The sequence below is a fragment of the Rattus norvegicus genome, chromosome 3, assembly GCF_036323735.1.
Source record: "Rattus norvegicus strain BN/NHsdMcwi chromosome 3, GRCr8, whole genome shotgun sequence".
In the NCBI taxonomy this organism is placed as follows: domain Eukaryota; kingdom Metazoa; phylum Chordata; class Mammalia; order Rodentia; family Muridae; genus Rattus; species Rattus norvegicus.
In genome coordinates, this window is record NC_086021.1 from 157366370 (window position 1) to 157386039 (window position 19670).

The following is a 19670-nucleotide window of genomic DNA, read 5'->3' on the forward strand; positions in this document are numbered from 1 at the left end:
ATTGCTTTGTTTCAGGGTAGAAACTGTCATGGATTATTGCTTAACCTATGTAAATGAGGTTCAAGACCTGGCTTTTCTCAGTTTATTGCATGAAGGAGTTACACTACTCCAAGGTAAAAGTGGACCCTAAATGAGTACATTAGACAAGCTGTAAGGTTTCTAAACTTGTGACAAGGGACACCAGGGAAATTCTACTCATTGGACGGAAATCCTCACTTAAGTTTCAGAGAGCTACAAGCACTTAAAATCCATGAATCTTCAACTGATCGTCCTTAGCCAGTCCAATTTCTATCAGGAACTGGCATATATTCTTTCATTGGTCATCTTGTAGCTGAATTATTTCTCCATATTCTACATGTTCAATTACAGTACAATTGCAAGCAAATTTCTTTTTAAACGCCTTCACTAGTTTCTTTTTAAAAAATTTTTATTAGACACATTTCTTTACTTACATTTCAAATGATATTCCCTATCTGAGTTTCCTGTCCATAAGCCTGCATCTCCTCTACTCCTCCTCCCCCATAGAGGTATTCCCTCTATACATCCTCCATATTGCACCCATCCCCATATTCCCCTGCACTGGGGTTCCAACCTTGCCAGGACCAATGGCTTCCCCTTCCCCTGGTGCCCCAATAAGGCTGTTCTCCGCTATACATGCAGTTGTAGCCCTGGGTCAGTCCATGTATAGTCTTTCAGTAGTGGTTTAGTCTCTGGAAGCTCTGGTGTATTGGCATTCTTGTTTTTATGGTGTTGCAAGCTCCTTCAACTCTTTCAATACTTCCTCTAACTTCCCCCAAGGGCGTCCTGTTCTCAGTTCAGTGGTTTGCTGCTAGTACTGTCCTCTATATTGGACATGCTCTTGAAATGTCTCTCGGGAGAGATCTATATCCGGTCCCTTTCAGCATGCATTTTTTAGCTTCATCAATCTTACATAGTTTTGGTGGCTGTAAATATATGGGCCTCATGTGGGGCAGACTCTGAAAGGCCATTCCTTCAGTTGCTGCTCTACACTTTGCTTCCACGTCCCCTCCCATGGATTATTTGTTCCCCTTTTAAGAAGGAGTAGGATCATCTGTATTTTTGTCCTCCTTCTTCTTGAGGTTCCTTTGGTCTGTGGATTGTATCTTGGGTAATTTGAGCTTTTCGGCTAAGTGGATACTTAACAATGCTTGCATACCAAGTGTGATTTTCTGTGATTGAGTTACCTCGCTCAGCATGGTTCTAGTTCACTCCATTTGCCTATGAATTTCATGAAGTCATTGTTTTTGATAGCTAAGTAGTACTCAATTGTGTAGATGTACCACATTTTTGAATCCATTCCTCTGTTGAAGGGCACCTGGCTTCTTTCCATCCTCTGCTTGTTATAAATAAGGTTGCTCTGAACATAGTGGAGCATGAGTCTTTGTTGTATATTGGCGCATCTTTTAGGAATATGCCCAGGAGAAGTATAGCTGGGTCCTCAATAAAGGAAATGTCCAATTTTCTGAGGAACCTCGAGAATGATTTCTAGAGTGACTGTACCAGTTTGCAAATCCATGAACAATAGAGGAGTGCTCCTCTTTCTCCACATCACTACCAGCATCTGCTGTCATCTGAGTTTTTGATCTTAGCCACTCTGACTGGTATGAGGTGGAATCTCAGGGTTGTTTTGATTTGCATTTCTCTGATGACTAAGGATGTTGAATGTTTCTTTAGGTGCCTTTTGGCCATCCATTAATCCTCAGCTGAGAATGTTTTGGTTTGCTCTGTACCGTATTTTTTTAATAAGGCTATTTGTCTCTCTGGAGTCTAACTTCTTGAGTTCTTTGTATATTTTGGATGTTAGCTGTCTATCAGATGTAGAATTGATAGAGATTTTTTCCCAATCTGTTGGTTGCTATTTTGTCCTAACAATAGTGTCTTTTGCTTTACAGAAGCTTTGCAGTTTTATGAGGTCCCATTTGTCGATTCTTGATCTTAAAACATAAGCCATTGGTGTTTTGTTCAGGAAATATTCCCCAGTGCCCATGTGTTCAAGACTTTTCCCCACTTTTTCTTCTATTAGTTTGAGTGTATCTGGTTTGATGTGTAGGTACTTGATCCACTTGGACTTAAGCTTTGTACATGCTGATAAGAATGGTTTGATTTGCAATCTTCTACATGTTGACCCTCAGTTAACTATCATCATTTGTTGAAAATGCTGTCTTTCTTCCATTGGATGGTTTTTGCTTCTTTTTCAAAGATCAAGTGACCATAGGTGTGTGGGTTCATTTCTGGGTCTTCAATGCTCTTCCACTGATCTATTTGCCTGTTGCTGTACCAATACCATACAGTTTTTATGACTATTGCTCTGAAATACTGCTTGAAGTCAGAGATGTTGAATCCCCAAAAAGATCTTTTATTATTGAGGATAGTATTTGCTCTCCTGGTTTTTTTTATTCCAGATGGATTTACAAATTGCTCTTTCTATCTCTATAAAGAACTGAGTAGGACATATGATGGGGATTGCATTGAATCTGTATATTGCTTTTGGCAAAATGGTCATCTTTCCTATATTAGTCCTACCAATCCATGAGCATGGAAGCTTTTCCATCTTCTGAGATCTTCCTCAATTTCTTTCTTCAGTGATTTTAAGTTCTTGTCATACAGATCTTTCACTTGCTTGGTGAAGGTCACATCAAAATATTTTATATTATTGGGGACTATTGTGAAGGGTGTCATTTACCTAATTTCCTTCTCAGCCTGTTTATCCTTTGAGTAGAGGATGGCTACTGATTGGTTTGAATCAATTTTATACCCTGACACTTTGGTGAAGATGTTTAAGTAGTTTCTTTTTATTGTATTCACCAGTGATCCCTTGGACAGTTGTAAGGGTCTTCCTGTTTCCCTGTTGAATTCTTATAAGGAAATAATCCTCAGTTCCAGCAGGAAGCTGGTCATCACCCTTATTTGCATCATCAGAGGGGTTGAAAGAGTGGAGGTTCTGGATAGCAGACCTACAATATGATTTCTTTTCCTTAGTGGAAATGGCCTGCTAATGCAGCTGCCAGAGAAGACAGGCTGCGGTTTTGGATGTGGGTGTTGGGGCATAGTGTTGGAAGCAGTGGGTTTGAGGGGGAGGCAGCTGAGTCCTTTGCAGCAGCTCAGTGACTAGGGTTCATAATTATTTTTTTAAAGCCTGGGTATTGACAAAATTGAGGTGTTCTAGACTCCAAACATAGGTAGATTTTTTCACATTCTTGTCTAATTTTCATAAAGGTATCAAAATACTCATTTAAGAGTGGAAGACAAACACTTTACATGTGTTTGGTCATAGAGTCATTGGAAAACATCTTTTGGTATTTCCTTTTCTTTATAAAATAATCTTTCTCTTTCTTTCTTTCTTTCCTTCTTTCTTGATGCTTTTCCATAGATACTGGGTATTTTTGAATTTTTTAAAATATTTTTATTCACATTTTAATTTATATTTCAAACCTTATTCTCTTTCATGGTTTACCATCCATAACCCCCATGCCTCCCCATCTCATCTCCTATCCCCCTTCTTCTCTGAGGGTGTTCCTGTTTCAAAAACCCCAAACCATTCCAGCCTCCCAATCCTGACATTTCCCTACCTTGGGTGATACAGCCTTGGCAGGACCAAGGGCTTCTCCTCCCATTCAGGCACAACAAGGCATACAGAACTCCAAATAAATAGGACCAGAAAAGAAAGCCCTCGCATCACAAAATAGTCAAAACCCTAAATGCAGAAAACAAAGAAAGATATTTAAAGCAGTAAGATATGATGGTAAAGTAACATACAAAGGCAGACCTATAAGAATTACACCAGACTTCTCACAGGGGCTATGAAAACCAGAAAATCCTAGGCAGATATCATCTAGACGCTAAGAGAAGACAAATGCCAGCCCAGGCTACTATGTCTAGCAAAACTCTCAAATAAAATAGATTGAGAACCCAAGATAATCCAAGAGAAAAGCAAATTTGCACAATAACGTTCTACAAATCTAGCCCTACAAAATATAATAGATGGAAAACTCCAACAGTGGGAGGAAAACTACACCCTAGAAGAAGCAAGAAACTAATCTTGCAACAAAACCAAAAGAAGAGATTCACACAAACATAATTCCACCTCTAACAAGGAAAATAACAAGAAGGAACCATGACTATTCCTTAATATTTCTTAAGACCAATGGAACCAATTCTCCAACAAAAAAATATTGACTAACAGACATGATATGTAAAGAAGACCCAGCATTTTACTGCATACAGGAAACAACCTCAGAGACAAAGAGAGGTACTACCTCAGAGTAAAAGACTGGAAAACAACTTTCCACACAAATGGTCCAAAGAAACAAGTTGGAGTAGCCATTGTAATATCAAATAAAATTGAGATTCAACCAAAAGAAAATGAATGACATTTCATGTTTATCAAAAAATTCCACCAAGTTGAACTCCCAGTCTTGAATAAGTTCCAAATGCAAGGTCACCTACATACATAAAGGAAACCTTATTAAAGGTCTTAGCACCCATTGTACCTCACACCATAATAGAGGGAGACTTCAACAGCCTCATCAATGGACAGATCATGGAAATAGAGGCTAAACGGAAACATATAGAAACTAAGAAGTGATGAACCAAAAGGATTTAACATATATGTGTAGAACATTTCATCCTAAAATGAAAGAATATACCGTTTTCTTAGTATGTCATGGTACCTTATCCAAAATAGGCCATAAAATTCCATAGTTACAGGAAGATTTAAATAATCACATGCACACTGTAAGATCACCATGGACTAAGGCTGGTTTTCAAAAACAAAACAAAAAAAAAAAATGACAGAAAGCCCACATATACATTGAGTTGAACAAAGCTCCCCCAAATGATAATTTGGTCAGGGAAGAAATAATGAAAGAAATTAAAGATGTTTTAGAAATTAATGAACAGGAAGACACAACATACCCAAAACGTATGGGGCATGATGAAAGCGTGCTATGAGAAAAACTCATAGGTCTGAATGCCTTCAAAAGGGAACATGAGCGAGCAAACATTAGCAGTTTGACAGCACATCTAAAAGCTCTAGCACAAATAGAAACCAATACACCCAAGAGGAGTATAAGGCAGGAATTAATTGAACTCATGGCAGACATCAACCAAGTAGAAACAAAAAGCACTATACAAAGAATCAACAAAACCAGGAGCTGGTTCTTTGAGAAAATCAGCAAGACAGATAAACCCTTAGTCAGCCTAACCAGAGGGCACACAGAGTCTATCCAAATTAATAAAATCAGAAATGAAGAGGGAGACATGACAACACAATCAGAGGAAATTTGGAAAACCATTTGATCGCACTACAAAAGCCTGTATTCACCAAACTGGAAAATATGGGTGAAATGGATAATTTTCTAGACAGATTCCAGGTCCCAAAGTTAAATCAGGATTAGATAAACTATCTAAGCTATCCGATAATTCCTAAAGAAATATAAGCACTTATTAAAAGTCTTCCAACCAAAAGAAGCACAGGACCAGATGGATTTAGGGCAGAACTTTCTGGAAGACGTCATATCAATACTGCCCACACTATTACACAAAATAGAAACAGAAGAATCACCACCCAATTCCCAATAAGCCAAAATTACGCTTATAGCTAAACCAAAGAAAATCTCAACCAAGAAAGAGAACTTCAGACGAATTCACCTTATGTGTACCCATGCAAAAATACTCAATAAAATTCTTGCAAACTGAATCCAAGAAAACAGCCCAATCTTATTGATTATTCCCTAAAGTTAAACTAGCCATTCTCTATTGATTTTATTCTATTTCAAGTTAGAATACAGTGTATTAGAACACCAGAAAATGTAGATTTTCACATATGACCATTCTATCTTAAATACAGTGCATACTTCTAGCTATGTTCTACAAATTTTTGCATGGCATCAGTAAATAAGGAAATTTACTGTATTTACATGGTTGTTCTCTCATTCTAGAGTGATGCTTTTTAAACAATATGGTTGTGTTTGCCTTTTTAAACTGTATTAACCTTCATTACTTTATTTCATCACATTCAATACATTTTTCCCTTGCTTCTTATCATGTGCTTTTATTATGCTCATTCTTTCAAATTTAGTTTCTTTGATATTGAATCAAGTAATAAGTAGATCCCTCCTATCAACTTTCCTCATCCTAGTCCACCATTCAGATAACCATCTATGGGCTTATTCGGAAAATTTCTATCTCTGTATATTCAATGTTAGTCCTGAGGTTTTTCCTCTGTCACATTAAACTTTCCTTCTTTAGCAATTTATATTTCTTATAATTTTTATATCTTTTAAAGGGATATTTTTCACAGTTATCATATGTTTTCTTTCTCAGGCTTAGTCTTTTTGCTAGAACATATTCAAAGCTAGTGATGACATGTGATCTTTTATTTGAATCAATTTAACTGTACGTCTCAGGTTCATAGATCCTGGCTCTTCACCATAAGAAAAGGTGATACTTTTTCCTTAAATAAGCTTTCTCCCTGGAGCCTTATCAGCTTACACTGCATACCTTAGACTTAGCAAGAGGCAGACAACCAGGGAAATGTCTTAATCCCTCTCCTTTTCAGAATTTTTGTTAGTGTATACTTACAAGTGTGATTCTGTCCCAAAGACAAGAGTGAAGTCCATAAACCCTCGAGTTATGAGGTAGCAACCGAGGTAGGAAAGACAATTCTCTTACAGAAGGAGTTTCTAGACAGTAACATGCTTTTGTCTAGAAAATAAGACCATGTGTCCATGGACTAAAGATGATGGCAATGATAAAAGTTTTGAATTGCAAACTCAGTGACCTCTTCTTCATCCCAAGCTTGGATTTGTATCTATCACATGACATCATTTATTCCAAAGTCAGTTGGGAGCTAACTTTCAGAAAAATTTATGTTTCTGTTGTATATATGGCTGGAACTTCTGAGTCAGGACTGTCCTGTCTGGATCTCATTTTTCTGTTGATATTGCAACCATATTCTATGATCTATATAATATCCTGATTCCCTTATTAATTAAGGGTTTTCTAAGTACTGTTGCTCATATGTGTCTGTTGATAAGTTTTAGTTGTATGGTTTATTTTCAGGACAGAGCAAGAAATATAAAAATAGCAGGGATTATAATGTACTTTAGTCATGATTTCCTCAGAACTGAATCTGGAGCTTTGGCAAACTAAAGGACAATACATGTAAGGGAGTTAAAACTGTCTGCTCTGTACTGTAGTTTTCTAGATAATGCTAGCTACATCTACCAAATATATCCCTGTTTTCTGTTATTTACCTTTCCTGTCTCTGCATCATCTCCAGATATTCATCCATTCCAAAGAATCCTTCCTTTCATTTCATTCCTTAGAGGACTCCTAACACTTATCCTGGTTTCTCAGCGTGTGCCTTTCCCAAATGCCCTTGCCATTCTTTCCTACATGCAAATTTCACATTAAAATGCTTCTGTAAACAGAGGACCTGATCATCTTCAAAGGCTTATAACCTCACATTATTTTTAGGGAAAAAATTTGAAGGCATGGATTTAATACCTGGAGTCCTGATTTTTCAGATCTAACCTCCTAACACCTGCATCAAAAATTTCAGTCCCTCACAGTGCTATTATATCAGGAGCTACAGGAAGTACCAACTTGCTGAGTTCGAATTTTCTTTTCAAATCAACTGAGAGTTCATTTATAGTAGAAAACGAAGTGACCCAGTCAGTAGTTATGAGCACCAATCTCTTTAGTCAAATTTGCCTATAGTTCTTCCAGAGCCTAACCCCACAAGGCCCAGATAAAAAGGAAATATAATTGGGCTTTTGTAATATCATCAGGGAAGTCAGAAGGTATTTTAACTGAAACAATATATACTTAATATTTACTAGTAAACGATGAATATTTCAAACTCTGAAATCTCCTAGTCCTGTACTTTTTGTAGTGATATTTATAGCATTGGTAGTATTTTAATACTATTTTTTATGTCAGATAAAGCACTAAATGTGCATTATCCATACTTATAGTCTTAATACTTGTCTTTAAGTTGTGTGATTTCTAAGCATTTCCTGGTGGTAGGGATACACACTTAAAGAGAGTATATAAACTCTTTGTATGTACATGATGATACATTCAAGAAGGTAAAGTTTGGACCTGACCTCGACCCACAGCTCACTATATTCAGATTACATGGGGGAGAGAGATGGACTCTCAGAAATGCACAGGGGAGATGACCACTTTTGCTCACATTCCTGGCCCAAAAGGAATCAGCCTGAAGCTGTCTGGATATAGGATCCTAGGAACAATCAGGGACAGGTTGTCTCTTGTTTATGCCTGTGCCTGGAGCTGAAAGCTGGTCTCCAGGAGCACTGACAAGTTTGAGAGCAGAAGTAAGACCACCACTTCTGCTCTGAGGGACCAACCTGAAGACCTCAGAACATAGGAATTGAAAGCAGTCTGGGAAAGGATCGCTCCACATTGTGCTTTTTCTCAGAGCTGACCTGGTTACGTATCTCCCCTGGGGAGAGAGCTGGATTCTCCAAAATGAGGACAATCCTGAGAGCACAGGTGAAACCACCACTTTTGCCCCCTTTTCTGGATCTAGAGGTATCAGCCTGGTGCCATTTGGACAGAGGCACCAAACAACAGTCTTGGACAGGATACTTCTGGCTTCTGCCTGGGCCCAGAGCTGACATTGTGACACAACTCTCTATACCCAGATATCACTGGAAAAAGTCAGCCTCCAGGAGTGCTAAAACAGAGGCTTACATGAGTATCAAGCTATTTTGAGAGATAGCAAGAGCAAATAACAGCAGAGATAACCAGATTGCAAGAGGCATGTATAGTACCTACAGAACAAACCAACACTACTTGGGAACATCAGAACACAGTTCTCCCACCAGAGCAAATATTGGATATCCCAACACACCAGAAAAGCAAGCTTTGTTTTCAAAATCATATCTCATGATGAAGATAGGGGACTTTAAGTAGGACATAAATGACTCTCATAAACAAATACAGGACAACACAGGTAAACAAGTAGAAGCCCCTAAAGAGGAAACAGAAAAATCATTTAAGGAATGATAGGAAAACAACCAAACAGGTAAAGCAATTGAACAAAACAATACAGGATTTAAAAATAGAAATAGAAACAAAGGATACACACTGGATATAGAAATCCTGGGAAACGTTCTCGCCCAGAGTCGCCGCGATTTCCTGCTTCAACAGTGCTTGAACTGAACCCGGTGCTCGACCCCTCCGACCCCCGCTGGCCGCTTTGAGCCTGAGCCCTTTGCAACTTGTCGCTCCACCGCTCCAGCGTCGCCTCCGCGCCTCGCCCAGCCGCCATCATGACCACCGCGTCTCCCTCGCAAGTGCGCCAGAACTACCACCAGGACTCGGAGGCTGCCATCAACCGCCAGATCAACCTGGAGTTGTATGCCTCCTACGTCTATCTGTCTATGTCTTGTTATTTTGACCGGGATGGTGTGGCCCTGAAGAACTTTGCCAAATACTTCCTCCATCAATCTCATGAGGAGAGGGAACATGCTGAGAAACTGATGAAGCTGCAGAACCAGCGAGGTGGACGAATCTTCCTGCAGGATATAAAGAAACCTGACCGTGATGACTGGGAGAGCGGGCTGAATGCGATGGAGTGTGCACTGCACTTGGAAAAGAGTGTGAATCAGTCACTACTGGAACTTCACAAACTGGCTACTGACAAGAATGATCCCCACTTATGTGACTTCATTGAGACGCATTACCTGAATGAGCAGGTGAAATCCATTAAAGAACTGGGTGACCACGTGACCAACTTACGCAAGATGGGAGCCCCTGAATCTGGCATGGCAGAATATCTCTTTGACAAGCACACCCTGGGACAGGGTGATGAGAGCTAAGCTGACGTCCCCAAGGCCATGTGACTTTACTGGTCACTGAGGCAGTGCATGCATGTCAGGCTGCCTTTATTTTTTCTATAAGTTGCACCGAAACATCTGCTTAAAAGTTCTTTAATTTGTACCATTTCTTCAAATAAAGAATTTTGGTACCCCCCCCCCAAAAAAAAGAAATCCTGGGAAAGAGATCAGGAGTCATAGATGCAACCATCTGCAACAGAATTCAAAATAGAAGACAGAATCTCAAAGGCAGAATATACCTTAGAAAACGTTGACACAACCATCAAAGATAATGTAAATTGCAAAAAGCTACTAACACAATACATCAAGGAAATTTAGGACTCAATAAGAAGGGCCAGGAAGTGCCTTTAACAAAATTACAGGAAAAAAAAAACTTCTCTAACCTAAAGAAAGATGCCAACAAACATACAAGAAGCCAACAGAACTCCAAAGAGATTGGACCCGAAAAGAAATTCCTTCATTGACATAATAAACAAAACAGTGAATGCACAAAACAAAAAAAAAAACACATTAAAAGCAGTAAGGGAATAAGGTCAAGTAATATATGAAGCAGACCTAACAGAATTACACCAGACATCTCAGCAGAGATTATGAAAGCCAGAAGTTCCTGGGAAAATGTCATGCAGACCCTAAGAGAAGACAGAAGCAAGTTCAGGCTACTATGTCCAGAAAACTTCTCAATTAACATTGATTGAGAAACCAAGATATTCTAAGGGAAAACCAAATTTGCTCAGTATCTATCCACAAATCCCACTCTATGAAGGATAATATATGGAAAACTCTGACACCAGGTGGGAGACTACATCCTAGGAAAATTCAGAGAATAATCTTCTTGCAACATACCCAAAAGAAGTGAGCCACAGAAACATAATTCCGCTTCTAACAACACACATAACAGGAGACAACAATCTCTATGTTATAATATCTCTGAATATAAATGGATTCAATTTCCCAATAAAAAGACATAGATTAACCGTCTGGATATTTAAAGAGATACAACATTTTGATGCATAGAGAAAACACACCGCAGTGACAAAGAAAGACAGTACCTCAGAGTAAAGGCAGGAAAACAATTTTCTAGCAAGTAGTCCCAAGAAACAAGCTGTAGTAGCTATTCTAATATTCAGTAAATATACTTTCAACCAAAGCTGTCAGAAAGATAAGGAAGGATATTTCATATTCATCAAAGGAAAAATCCTCGAAGATAAACTCTAAGTACTGAACATCTATGCTCCAGATGAAATGGCAACTATAATCATAAAAGAAAACGTATTAAAGCTCAAAGCACACATTGCACACATTGTGAGGACAGAAAATAGTTTGAGACTTCAAATCCCACTCCCAGCAATGGACAGATCATGGAAACAGAAACTAAACAGAGACATAGAGAAACTAACAAAAGTTATGAGCCAAATGGATTCAACATATATCTATAACACTTTCCATCCTAACAGAAAAGGATATCATTTTTCTCAGCAACTCATACTATCTTCTGTAGGGAGCGGCACATATAGATAAAAGATGGCGCTGACATCTGATGGTCCTTTGTGGTTAACACCCACAAAGCACATGTCCTGGCATTTCTCCGGCAGCTATCAGGCTGGAGTGATATTCATGCTAATGAGGTATTTCATGCTCCACCAATCCCTAGAGGACAAGTATATAGCCATAGCCTGTTTCGTATATAAGGCTGGTGCCTTTGTTGCTTGGGGTCCCCGTATCAACAATGAGGTGTTCCTGCAACAAAGGGCTGTTGAGAAGAATCCAACGGTGTTGCGTCTTCCTTGCTGGACGAGGTGGGCATTGCAATCTTCTCCAAAATTGACCATATAATTTGTGATAAAACAGGTATCAACTGATACAAAACGATTGAAGTAATGCCATGCATCCTTTCAAATCACCATGAACTGACTTTTTTTAAATAACAACAAAAATAACAGAAAGCTCAGTTCACATGGAATCTGAGCAATGTTATACTCAGTGATAACTTTGGGAAGACATTATAAAGTTTTTACAATTTACTGCAACTGAATCTACAACATACCCAAACTTATGGGACACAATGAAAGAAGTAAAAAGAGGAAAGCTCATAGCTCTATGTGCCTCTAAAAATAGACAAAGCTTACACCATTGGCTTGACAGAACACATAAAAGTTCTAGAATAAAAAGAAGCCAATACACCCATGAAGAGTAGAAGGCAGGAAATAATCAAACTCAGTGTGAAACCAACCCAGTAGAAGCAAAAATGAGTATACAAAGAATCCACAAAACCAGGAGCTGGTTCTTTGAGAAAAGGAACAAGATAGATAAACCAGGGCTCCAACTGGATATGTAGCAGAGAATAGCCTTGTTGAGGCACCAGTGGAAGGGAAAACCCTTGGTCTTGCCAGACTAACCAGAGCTCACAGAGAGAGTATCTAAATTAACAAAATCAGAAATGAAAGGGAGACTTAACAACAGAAACTGAAGAAATTTATAAATCATCAGATCCTACTGCAAAAGCCTATATTCAACAAAACTGGAAACTCTGGATGATATGGACAATATTCTACACAGATACCAGGTACCAAAGTTAAATCAGGATCAGATAAACCATGTAAACAGTTCCATAACTAAGAAAGTAATAGAAGCAGTTATTAAGAATGTCCCAAACAAAAATCCCAGGACCAGGTATTTTTAGTGCCAAATACTCTCAGACCTTCATAGAAGAAATTATACCAACACTATTCCTAATATTTCATAAAATAAAAACAGATGGAACATTATATAATTCCTACTATGAATACACAATTATGCTTATACCTAAACCACACGAAGACACAATAACTTCAGGCCAATTTCCTTTATGAATACTGATGTAAAAGTACTCAATAAAATTCATAGGCAAATGGAATGAACTAGAAAATAACATCCTGAGTGAGGTTACTCAATCACAGAAAAACACACTTGGTATGCACTCATTGATAATTGAATATTATCCAAAAAGCTCAAATTACCCAAAATGCAATCTACAGATCACAGGAAGCTCAAGAAGAAAGATGACCAAAATGCAGATGCTCCCACTCCTTCTTAAACGGGGGAAAATATTCATAGGAGGGGATATGGATGCAAAGTTTAGAGCAGTGACTCAAGGAATTGCCGTTCGGAGCCTGACACACATGCGGCTGTATATATATACAGCCATGAAAACTGGTTAAGATTGATGAAGCTAAAAGAGGCATTAGAATAGGGACTGGATATAGATCTCTCCTGAGAGACACATCCAGAGCATGTACAATATGGAGGTCAATGCTAGCAGCAAACCACCAAATTGAGAACAGACCCAATTGGGGGGAATTAGACGAAGTATTAAAAGAGTTGATGGAGCTTGAAACCCCATAAAAACAACAATGCCAACCACCAACCAACCAGAACTTCCAGGGACTAAACCACTACCGAAAGACTATACATGGCCTGAACCAGGGCTCCAACTGGATATGTAGCAGAGAATAGCCTTGTTGAGGCACCACTGGAAGGGAAAACTCTTGGTCTTGCCAAAGTTGAACCCCCAGTGCAGGGGAATATTGGGGAGGGCAATAAGGGAGATGTATTTGGAGAATACTTGTATGGGGAAGGGTGAGGGGAAGAAATCGTGACTTATGGACAGGAAACCAGGAGGGGGAATAACCTTTGAAATGTAAGTAAAGAAATGTATAATAAAAAATTTAAAAAATTCTCACAAAGAGAATTCAAGAACACATCAAAATGATCATCCATCATGATCAAGTAGGCTTCATCCCAGGGATTCACGGAGGTTTAAATATACAGAAATCCATCAAAGTAATCCAGTATATAAAAAATTCAAATGAAAAAAACCACATGACATCTCATTAGATGCTGAGAAAGCATTTGACAAAGTTCAACACCCCTTCATGTTAAAAGTCTTGAAAATGTAAGGAATTCAAGGCTTATACCTAAACATACTAAAAGCGATACATAGCAAATCTGTAGGCAACATCAAACTAAATGGAGAGAAACTTGAAGCAGTCCCACTAACATCAGGGACTAGACAAGGCTGCCTACTCTTTCCCTACCAATTCATCATAGTACTAGACGTTGTAGTCTGAGCAGTCAGAGAACAAAGTCAGGTCAACATGATACAAATCTGAAAGGAAAGAGTAAAAAAAAATCACTATTTGCAGGTGATATGATAGTATACTTAAGTGTCCAGAAAAGTTCCACTAGAGACCTCTTAAGTTTAATATACAACATCGGCAAATTGACTGGATATAATATTTGCTCAAAAATGTGTAGTCTTCCTTTACTCAAGGAATTAACAAGCTGAAAAAGAAATTAGGGAAACGACACCCTTCACAATATTCATAAATAATATGAAATTCCTTGGTGTGACTCTAACCAATCAAGTGAAAGATATGTATGATAAAACTTTAAGTCTCTGAAGAAAGCAATTGAAGAAGATCTCAGAAAATGGAAAGATCTCCCATGTTTCCTGGATTGGCAGGAATAATATTTTGTAAATGGCCATTTGGCAAAAAAAAAAAATCTGCAGATTCAATGCAATGTTCCTCAAAATTCCAAATCAAGTTTTCATAGTGTTAGAAAGAGAAATTTGGAATGGAGCAGCTGCAGCAGGGCTCATGGCAGATACCCAGTACATCCTGCCCAATGACATCGGTGTGTCTAGCCTGGACTGCCGGGAGGCATTCCGCCTGCTGTCACCCACAGAGCGCCTCTATGCCCATCACCTGTCTAGAGCCGCTTGGTATGGAGGCCTGGCTGTGCTGCTCCAGACATCTCCTGAAGCCCCCTACATCTATGCCCTGCTTAGCCGCCTCTTCCGTGCCCAGGACCCTGACCAGCTACGCCAACATGCCCTGGCTGAGGGCCTGACTGAAGAAGAGTATCAGGCATTCCTGGTCTACGCTGCAGGGGTCTACTCCAACATGGGCAACTATAAGTCCTTCGGTGACACCAAGTTTGTCCCTAACCTGCCCAAGGAAAAGCTGGAGCGTGTGATCCTTGGGAGTAAGGCTGCCCAACAGCATCCAGAAGAAGTCAGGAGCCTTTGGCAGACCTGTGGGGAGCTTATGTTCTCCCTGGAACCAAGGCTTCGACATCTTGGGCTGGGGAAGGAGGGAGTCACCACCTATTTCTCTGGGGATTGTGCCATGGAAGATGCCAAGCTGGCCCAGGACTTCCTGGACTCTCAGAACCTCAGTGCATACAACACCCGGCTCTTCAAGGTGGTCGGCCAGGAAGGGAAGTACCACTATGAGGTGCGACTGGCTTCAGTACTCAACACAGAACCTGCTCTCGACTCTGAGTTGACTTCCAAGCTGAAGAGCTACGAGTTCCAGGGGAATCATTTCCAGGTCACCCATGGGGACTATGCCCCCATCCTCCAGAAGGTGGTAGAACACTTGGAGAAAGCTAAGGCTTATGCAGCCAATAGCCACCAGGAGCAAATGCTGGCCCAGTATGTGGAGAGCTTCACCCAGGGTTCCATTGAGGCCCATAAGAGGGGCTCCCGCTTCTGGATTCAGGACAAAGGTCCCATTGTAGAGAGTTACATTGGCTTCATTAAGAGCTACCGTGACCCCTTTGGCTCCCGAGGAGAATTTGAAGGCTTCGTGGCCATGGTAAACAAAGACATGAGTGCAAAGTTCGAGCGGCTGGTTGCAAGTGCTGAGCAGCTGCTGAAGGAGCTGCCTTGGCCTCCTGCCTTTGAGAAGGACAAGTTCCTCACCCCTGACTTCACTTCCCTGGATGTCCTTACCTTTGCCGGCTCTGGCATCCCTGCAGGCATCAACATCCCCAACTATGATGACCTGAGACAGACAGAGGGCTTTAAGAATGTGTCTCTGGGGAATGTGCTGGCTGTGGCCTATGCCACAAAGCGGGAGAAACTCACCTTCATGGAGGAAGAAGACAAGGACCTGTACATCCACTGGAAGGGGCCGTCCTTTGATGTGCAGGTGGGGTTACATGAGCTGTTGGGCCATGGCAGCGGCAAGCTCTTTGTACAGGATGAGAAAGGTGCTTTCAACTTTGACCAGGAGACAGTGATCAACCCAGAGACTGGGGAGCAGATCCAGAGCTGGTACCGGAGTGGAGAGACATGGGATAGCAAATTTAGCACCATTGCCTCCAGCTACGAAGAGTGCCGGGCTGAGAGCGTGGGCCTCTACCTCTGTCTCAACCCCCAAGTACTTCAGATCTTTGGCTTTGAGGGAACTGACGCAGAAGATGTCATCTATGTGAACTGGCTCAACATGGTCCGGGCTGGGCTGTTGGCTTTGGAGTTCTACACCCCAGAGAAGGCCAACTGGCGACAGGCCCACATGCAGGCCCGGTTTGTGATCCTGAGGGTTTTGCTGGAAGCTGGCGAAGGACTCGTTACCGTCACCCCCACCACAGGCTCTGATGGGCGCCCAGATGCCCGTGTCCACCTGGACCGCAGCAAGATCCGGTCAGTGGGCAAACCTGCCTTGGAGCGGTCCCTCCGGAGACTGCAGGTGCTGAAGTCCACAGGGGATGTGGTTGCAGGGCGCGCCCTGTACGAGGGCTATGCGGCGGTCACTGACGCACCCCCAGAGTGCTTCCTCACTCTAAGGGACACGGTATTGCTGCGCAAGGAATCCCGGAAGCTTATTGTCCAGCCCAACACTCGCCTGGAAGGCTCAGAAGTGCAACTTGTAGAGTATGAGGCCTCAGCGGCTGGTCTCATCCGATCCTTCTGTGAACGGTTTCCGGAGGATGGGCCTGAGTTGGAGGAGGTTCTTACCCAGCTGGCCACAGCAGATGCTCAATTCTGGAAGGATCAGGTCCAGGAGGCCCCATCTGGCCAGGCTTGAGAAGATCTGTGTGGACTCTCCCCTTTCATCAAACCAGGGCTGTCTGTGGCCCTGAATTGTGTTTAGGAGGTGGGGGAAGGGCAGGAGCTCGGACTTTGGTGCTACCTCAGCTGAGGGTGGTGATGCTAACCCCTTCCATTTGTCAGCACTTTCCAGTTTACCATTATGTCCTCATTTCCTGGATCTGCACTGCCATCTGTGGCAGGAGCTCAACAGGGTGCCTAGTCTGGTTTTCCAAATGGGAAGGTGGCAGTTCTGAGAAGTAACTGTTCTAGATCCAGCAGGTGGCATGTGACAGAGCCAGGGCTCAAAGCATTCTCACCAAATCCAGTGCTCTTCGTGTATTACTTTTATAGCCAGAAAAATAAATATGACAACCAAAAAAAAAAAAGAAAAAAAGAAAGAAATTTGCATATTCATTTGGAATAACAAAATAACAACCAAAAAAAAAAGAATAGCTATAACAATCATCAATAATAAAACAACTCCTGGGAAATCAAAATCCTCAATCTCAATCTGCATTACAGACCAATAGTGATTATATCTTTACAGAATTGGTACATAGACAGGCAGGTAGATCATTGGAATAGTTTTGAATACCCAGAAATGAACCCACAAACTTATGGTCACTTGATCTTCAACAAAGAGCTAAATCCATCTAGTGTATAAAAGAGAGCATTTTCTTTTTTTTTCTTTTTTTTTCATCTTTATTAAATTGGGTATTTCTTATTTACATTTTGATTGTTATTCCCCTTCCCAGTTTCAGGGCCAACATCCCCTTAACTTCTTCCCCTCACTTTCTCTATGGTTGTTTCCCTCCCTATCCTCCCCACATTACCACCCTCCCCCCAACTATCACATTCACAAGTGGTTCAGTCATGGCAGGAACAAGGGCTTCCCCTTCCACTGGTGCTCTTAATAGGTTATTCATTGTTACCTGTGAGGTTGGAGCCCAGGGTCAGTCCATGTAAAGTCTTTGGGTAGTAGCTTAATTCCGGGAAGCTCTGGTTGGTTGGCATTGTTGTTCATATGAGGTCTCAAGCCCCTTCAAGCTCTTTCAGTCCTTTCTAGATTCCTTCAACAGGAGTCCCGTTCTCAGTTCAGTGGTTTAATGATGGCATTCACCTATGTATGTGCTGCATTCTGGGTGTGTCTCTCAGGAGAGATATACATCCAGTTCCTGTCAGCCAGCACTTCTTTGCTTCATCCATCTTACCTAGTTTGGTGGCTCTGTATGTATGGGCCACAGTTTGGGCAGGCTCTGAATGGGTGTTCCTTCTGCTTCTGTTCTAAACTTTCACTCCCTATTCCCTGCCAAGGGTATTCTTGTTCCCCTTTTAAAGAAGGAGTGAAGCATTTTGCATTTTGGTCATCCTTCTTGAGTTTCATGTGTTCTGTGCATCAAGGGTAATACAAGGATTTGGGCTAATATCCACTTAAAGGATAGGATTTTCTGTGTATGGTGCTGGTTCAACTGGCTCTCAGCATGGAAAAAATGCACATTGGTCCATCCTTATCAACTTGTTCAAATCTTAATTCTACGTGGATCAAGGACCTCTGCATAAAACCAGATACACTTAAGTAAATACAGTAAATTGGGGAATGGCCTTGTTCTCATGTGCCCTGGTGAAAATTTCTTGAAGAGAACAATAATGGCTTATGTTCTAAGATCAGAATTGAGAAATGGTACTTCCTAAAATTGCAAAGCTTCTGTAAGGCCAACGACAAAGTCTCTAGGGCAAAACGGCAACCATCAGATTGGGAAAATATCTTCACCAATCCTACACCTGATAGTGGACTAATATCCAATATATAAAAAGAAATCAAGAAGGTTATCGCCAGATAATCAAATAACAGTAGTAGTAGGAGCTTCAATAAACAGAGGAATTAACATGCTTAGCAAGCAAAAAGTGCCACTCTTTATAATGCTGATCAAGGCTAGATACATGGTCCAAGTGTTCCCATCTTAACATTTCTCTTTTCTATTTCTTGTAGCCATCATCCTCAAATCTCTGTCTATACCAAAGCTACCCTTCATCTCAAGTTATCCTCTAAAGGAACCTACCACATCTTCAGCTTCCTCAGATCTGACACTTCCTGCTTGTCCAGATCTGACACTTTCTTCTTGGCTTGCCATTTTAAGGTCTTTTTAGTCTTTAGCATGTAAAAGAGTGCTTGGATATACCTCAATCTTTTTTTCTTCTTATTTACCTACTTTCTCATTTAGACCAAACATTGATAACATACCAGGTATTTCAAGTTGGATACTGAACGAAGTAGGGAAGAAATTCTAAGTATGGCAGCAATATATAGCAATAGTAGAAGACAACTTAGGATGCCATCAAAAAGAAGATTGGTAGAGCAGCTGGATTTAATTCATTGGACACTTACTTCCTAAATAGCATTTTCTATTTGTATAAATGCTTAGTTTCACCTTATATTTCACTTTTATATTCCAAAGCACTTAGAAATTTATTTTACCTTAATTAAAAACAATAATTTGTCCTTAATTTCTTGATGGTTCTGCAAATTTCAGATATGGAAAGATGAAGGTGAATGTTTTAAAACAGTGTATTACCATGATAACCATGTCAGTTTGTGTTGACTTGTGTTGTATTTTTTGTTATAAAAAAATTAGACTCCTGGCACAAAGTTGAATCAATGTAGTTCAGTAGCCCTATAACCAAATCTGTCTACCCTCAAACATACTGTTGAGTACAAAATAGAAAAGTATTTAGGAAATTTGTATAAAGGCTCTGAGGGATAGGAATCAGCTTCATTCCTTCAACTATATTTGCCTCATTATTATATTTCTTCCTTCAGAAGGATAAATTTTATTTTTGCTGTTTGATTTTTGAGGTTAATGAATTTGGTTCTTATTCATTTAAATGTGTCAAGTTCCCCATCTCTTTTTTTCATGTAGTAT

At 40.4% G+C, this 19670-nt stretch overlaps 1 protein-coding gene and 2 pseudogenes across 1 annotated transcript; 2 read left to right on the forward strand and 1 right to left on the reverse strand.

The window, feature by feature from the left end:
• Positions 1–241: 241 nt before the first annotated feature.
• On the reverse strand, positions 242–9322 carry Eif1-ps6 (eukaryotic translation initiation factor 1, pseudogene 6; annotated as a pseudogene).
• On the forward strand, positions 9156–10024 carry Fth1-ps5 (ferritin heavy chain 1, pseudogene 5; annotated as a pseudogene).
• Positions 14494–17151, forward strand: Dpp3l1 (dipeptidylpeptidase 3 like 1). The gene has a single exon (XM_039106630.2). The coding sequence runs from the start codon at positions 14528–14530 to the stop codon at positions 16742–16744; it is 2217 nt and encodes a 738-aa protein (XP_038962558.1). The 5' UTR covers positions 14494–14527; the 3' UTR covers positions 16745–17151.
• Positions 17152–19670: the final 2519 nt, after the last annotated feature.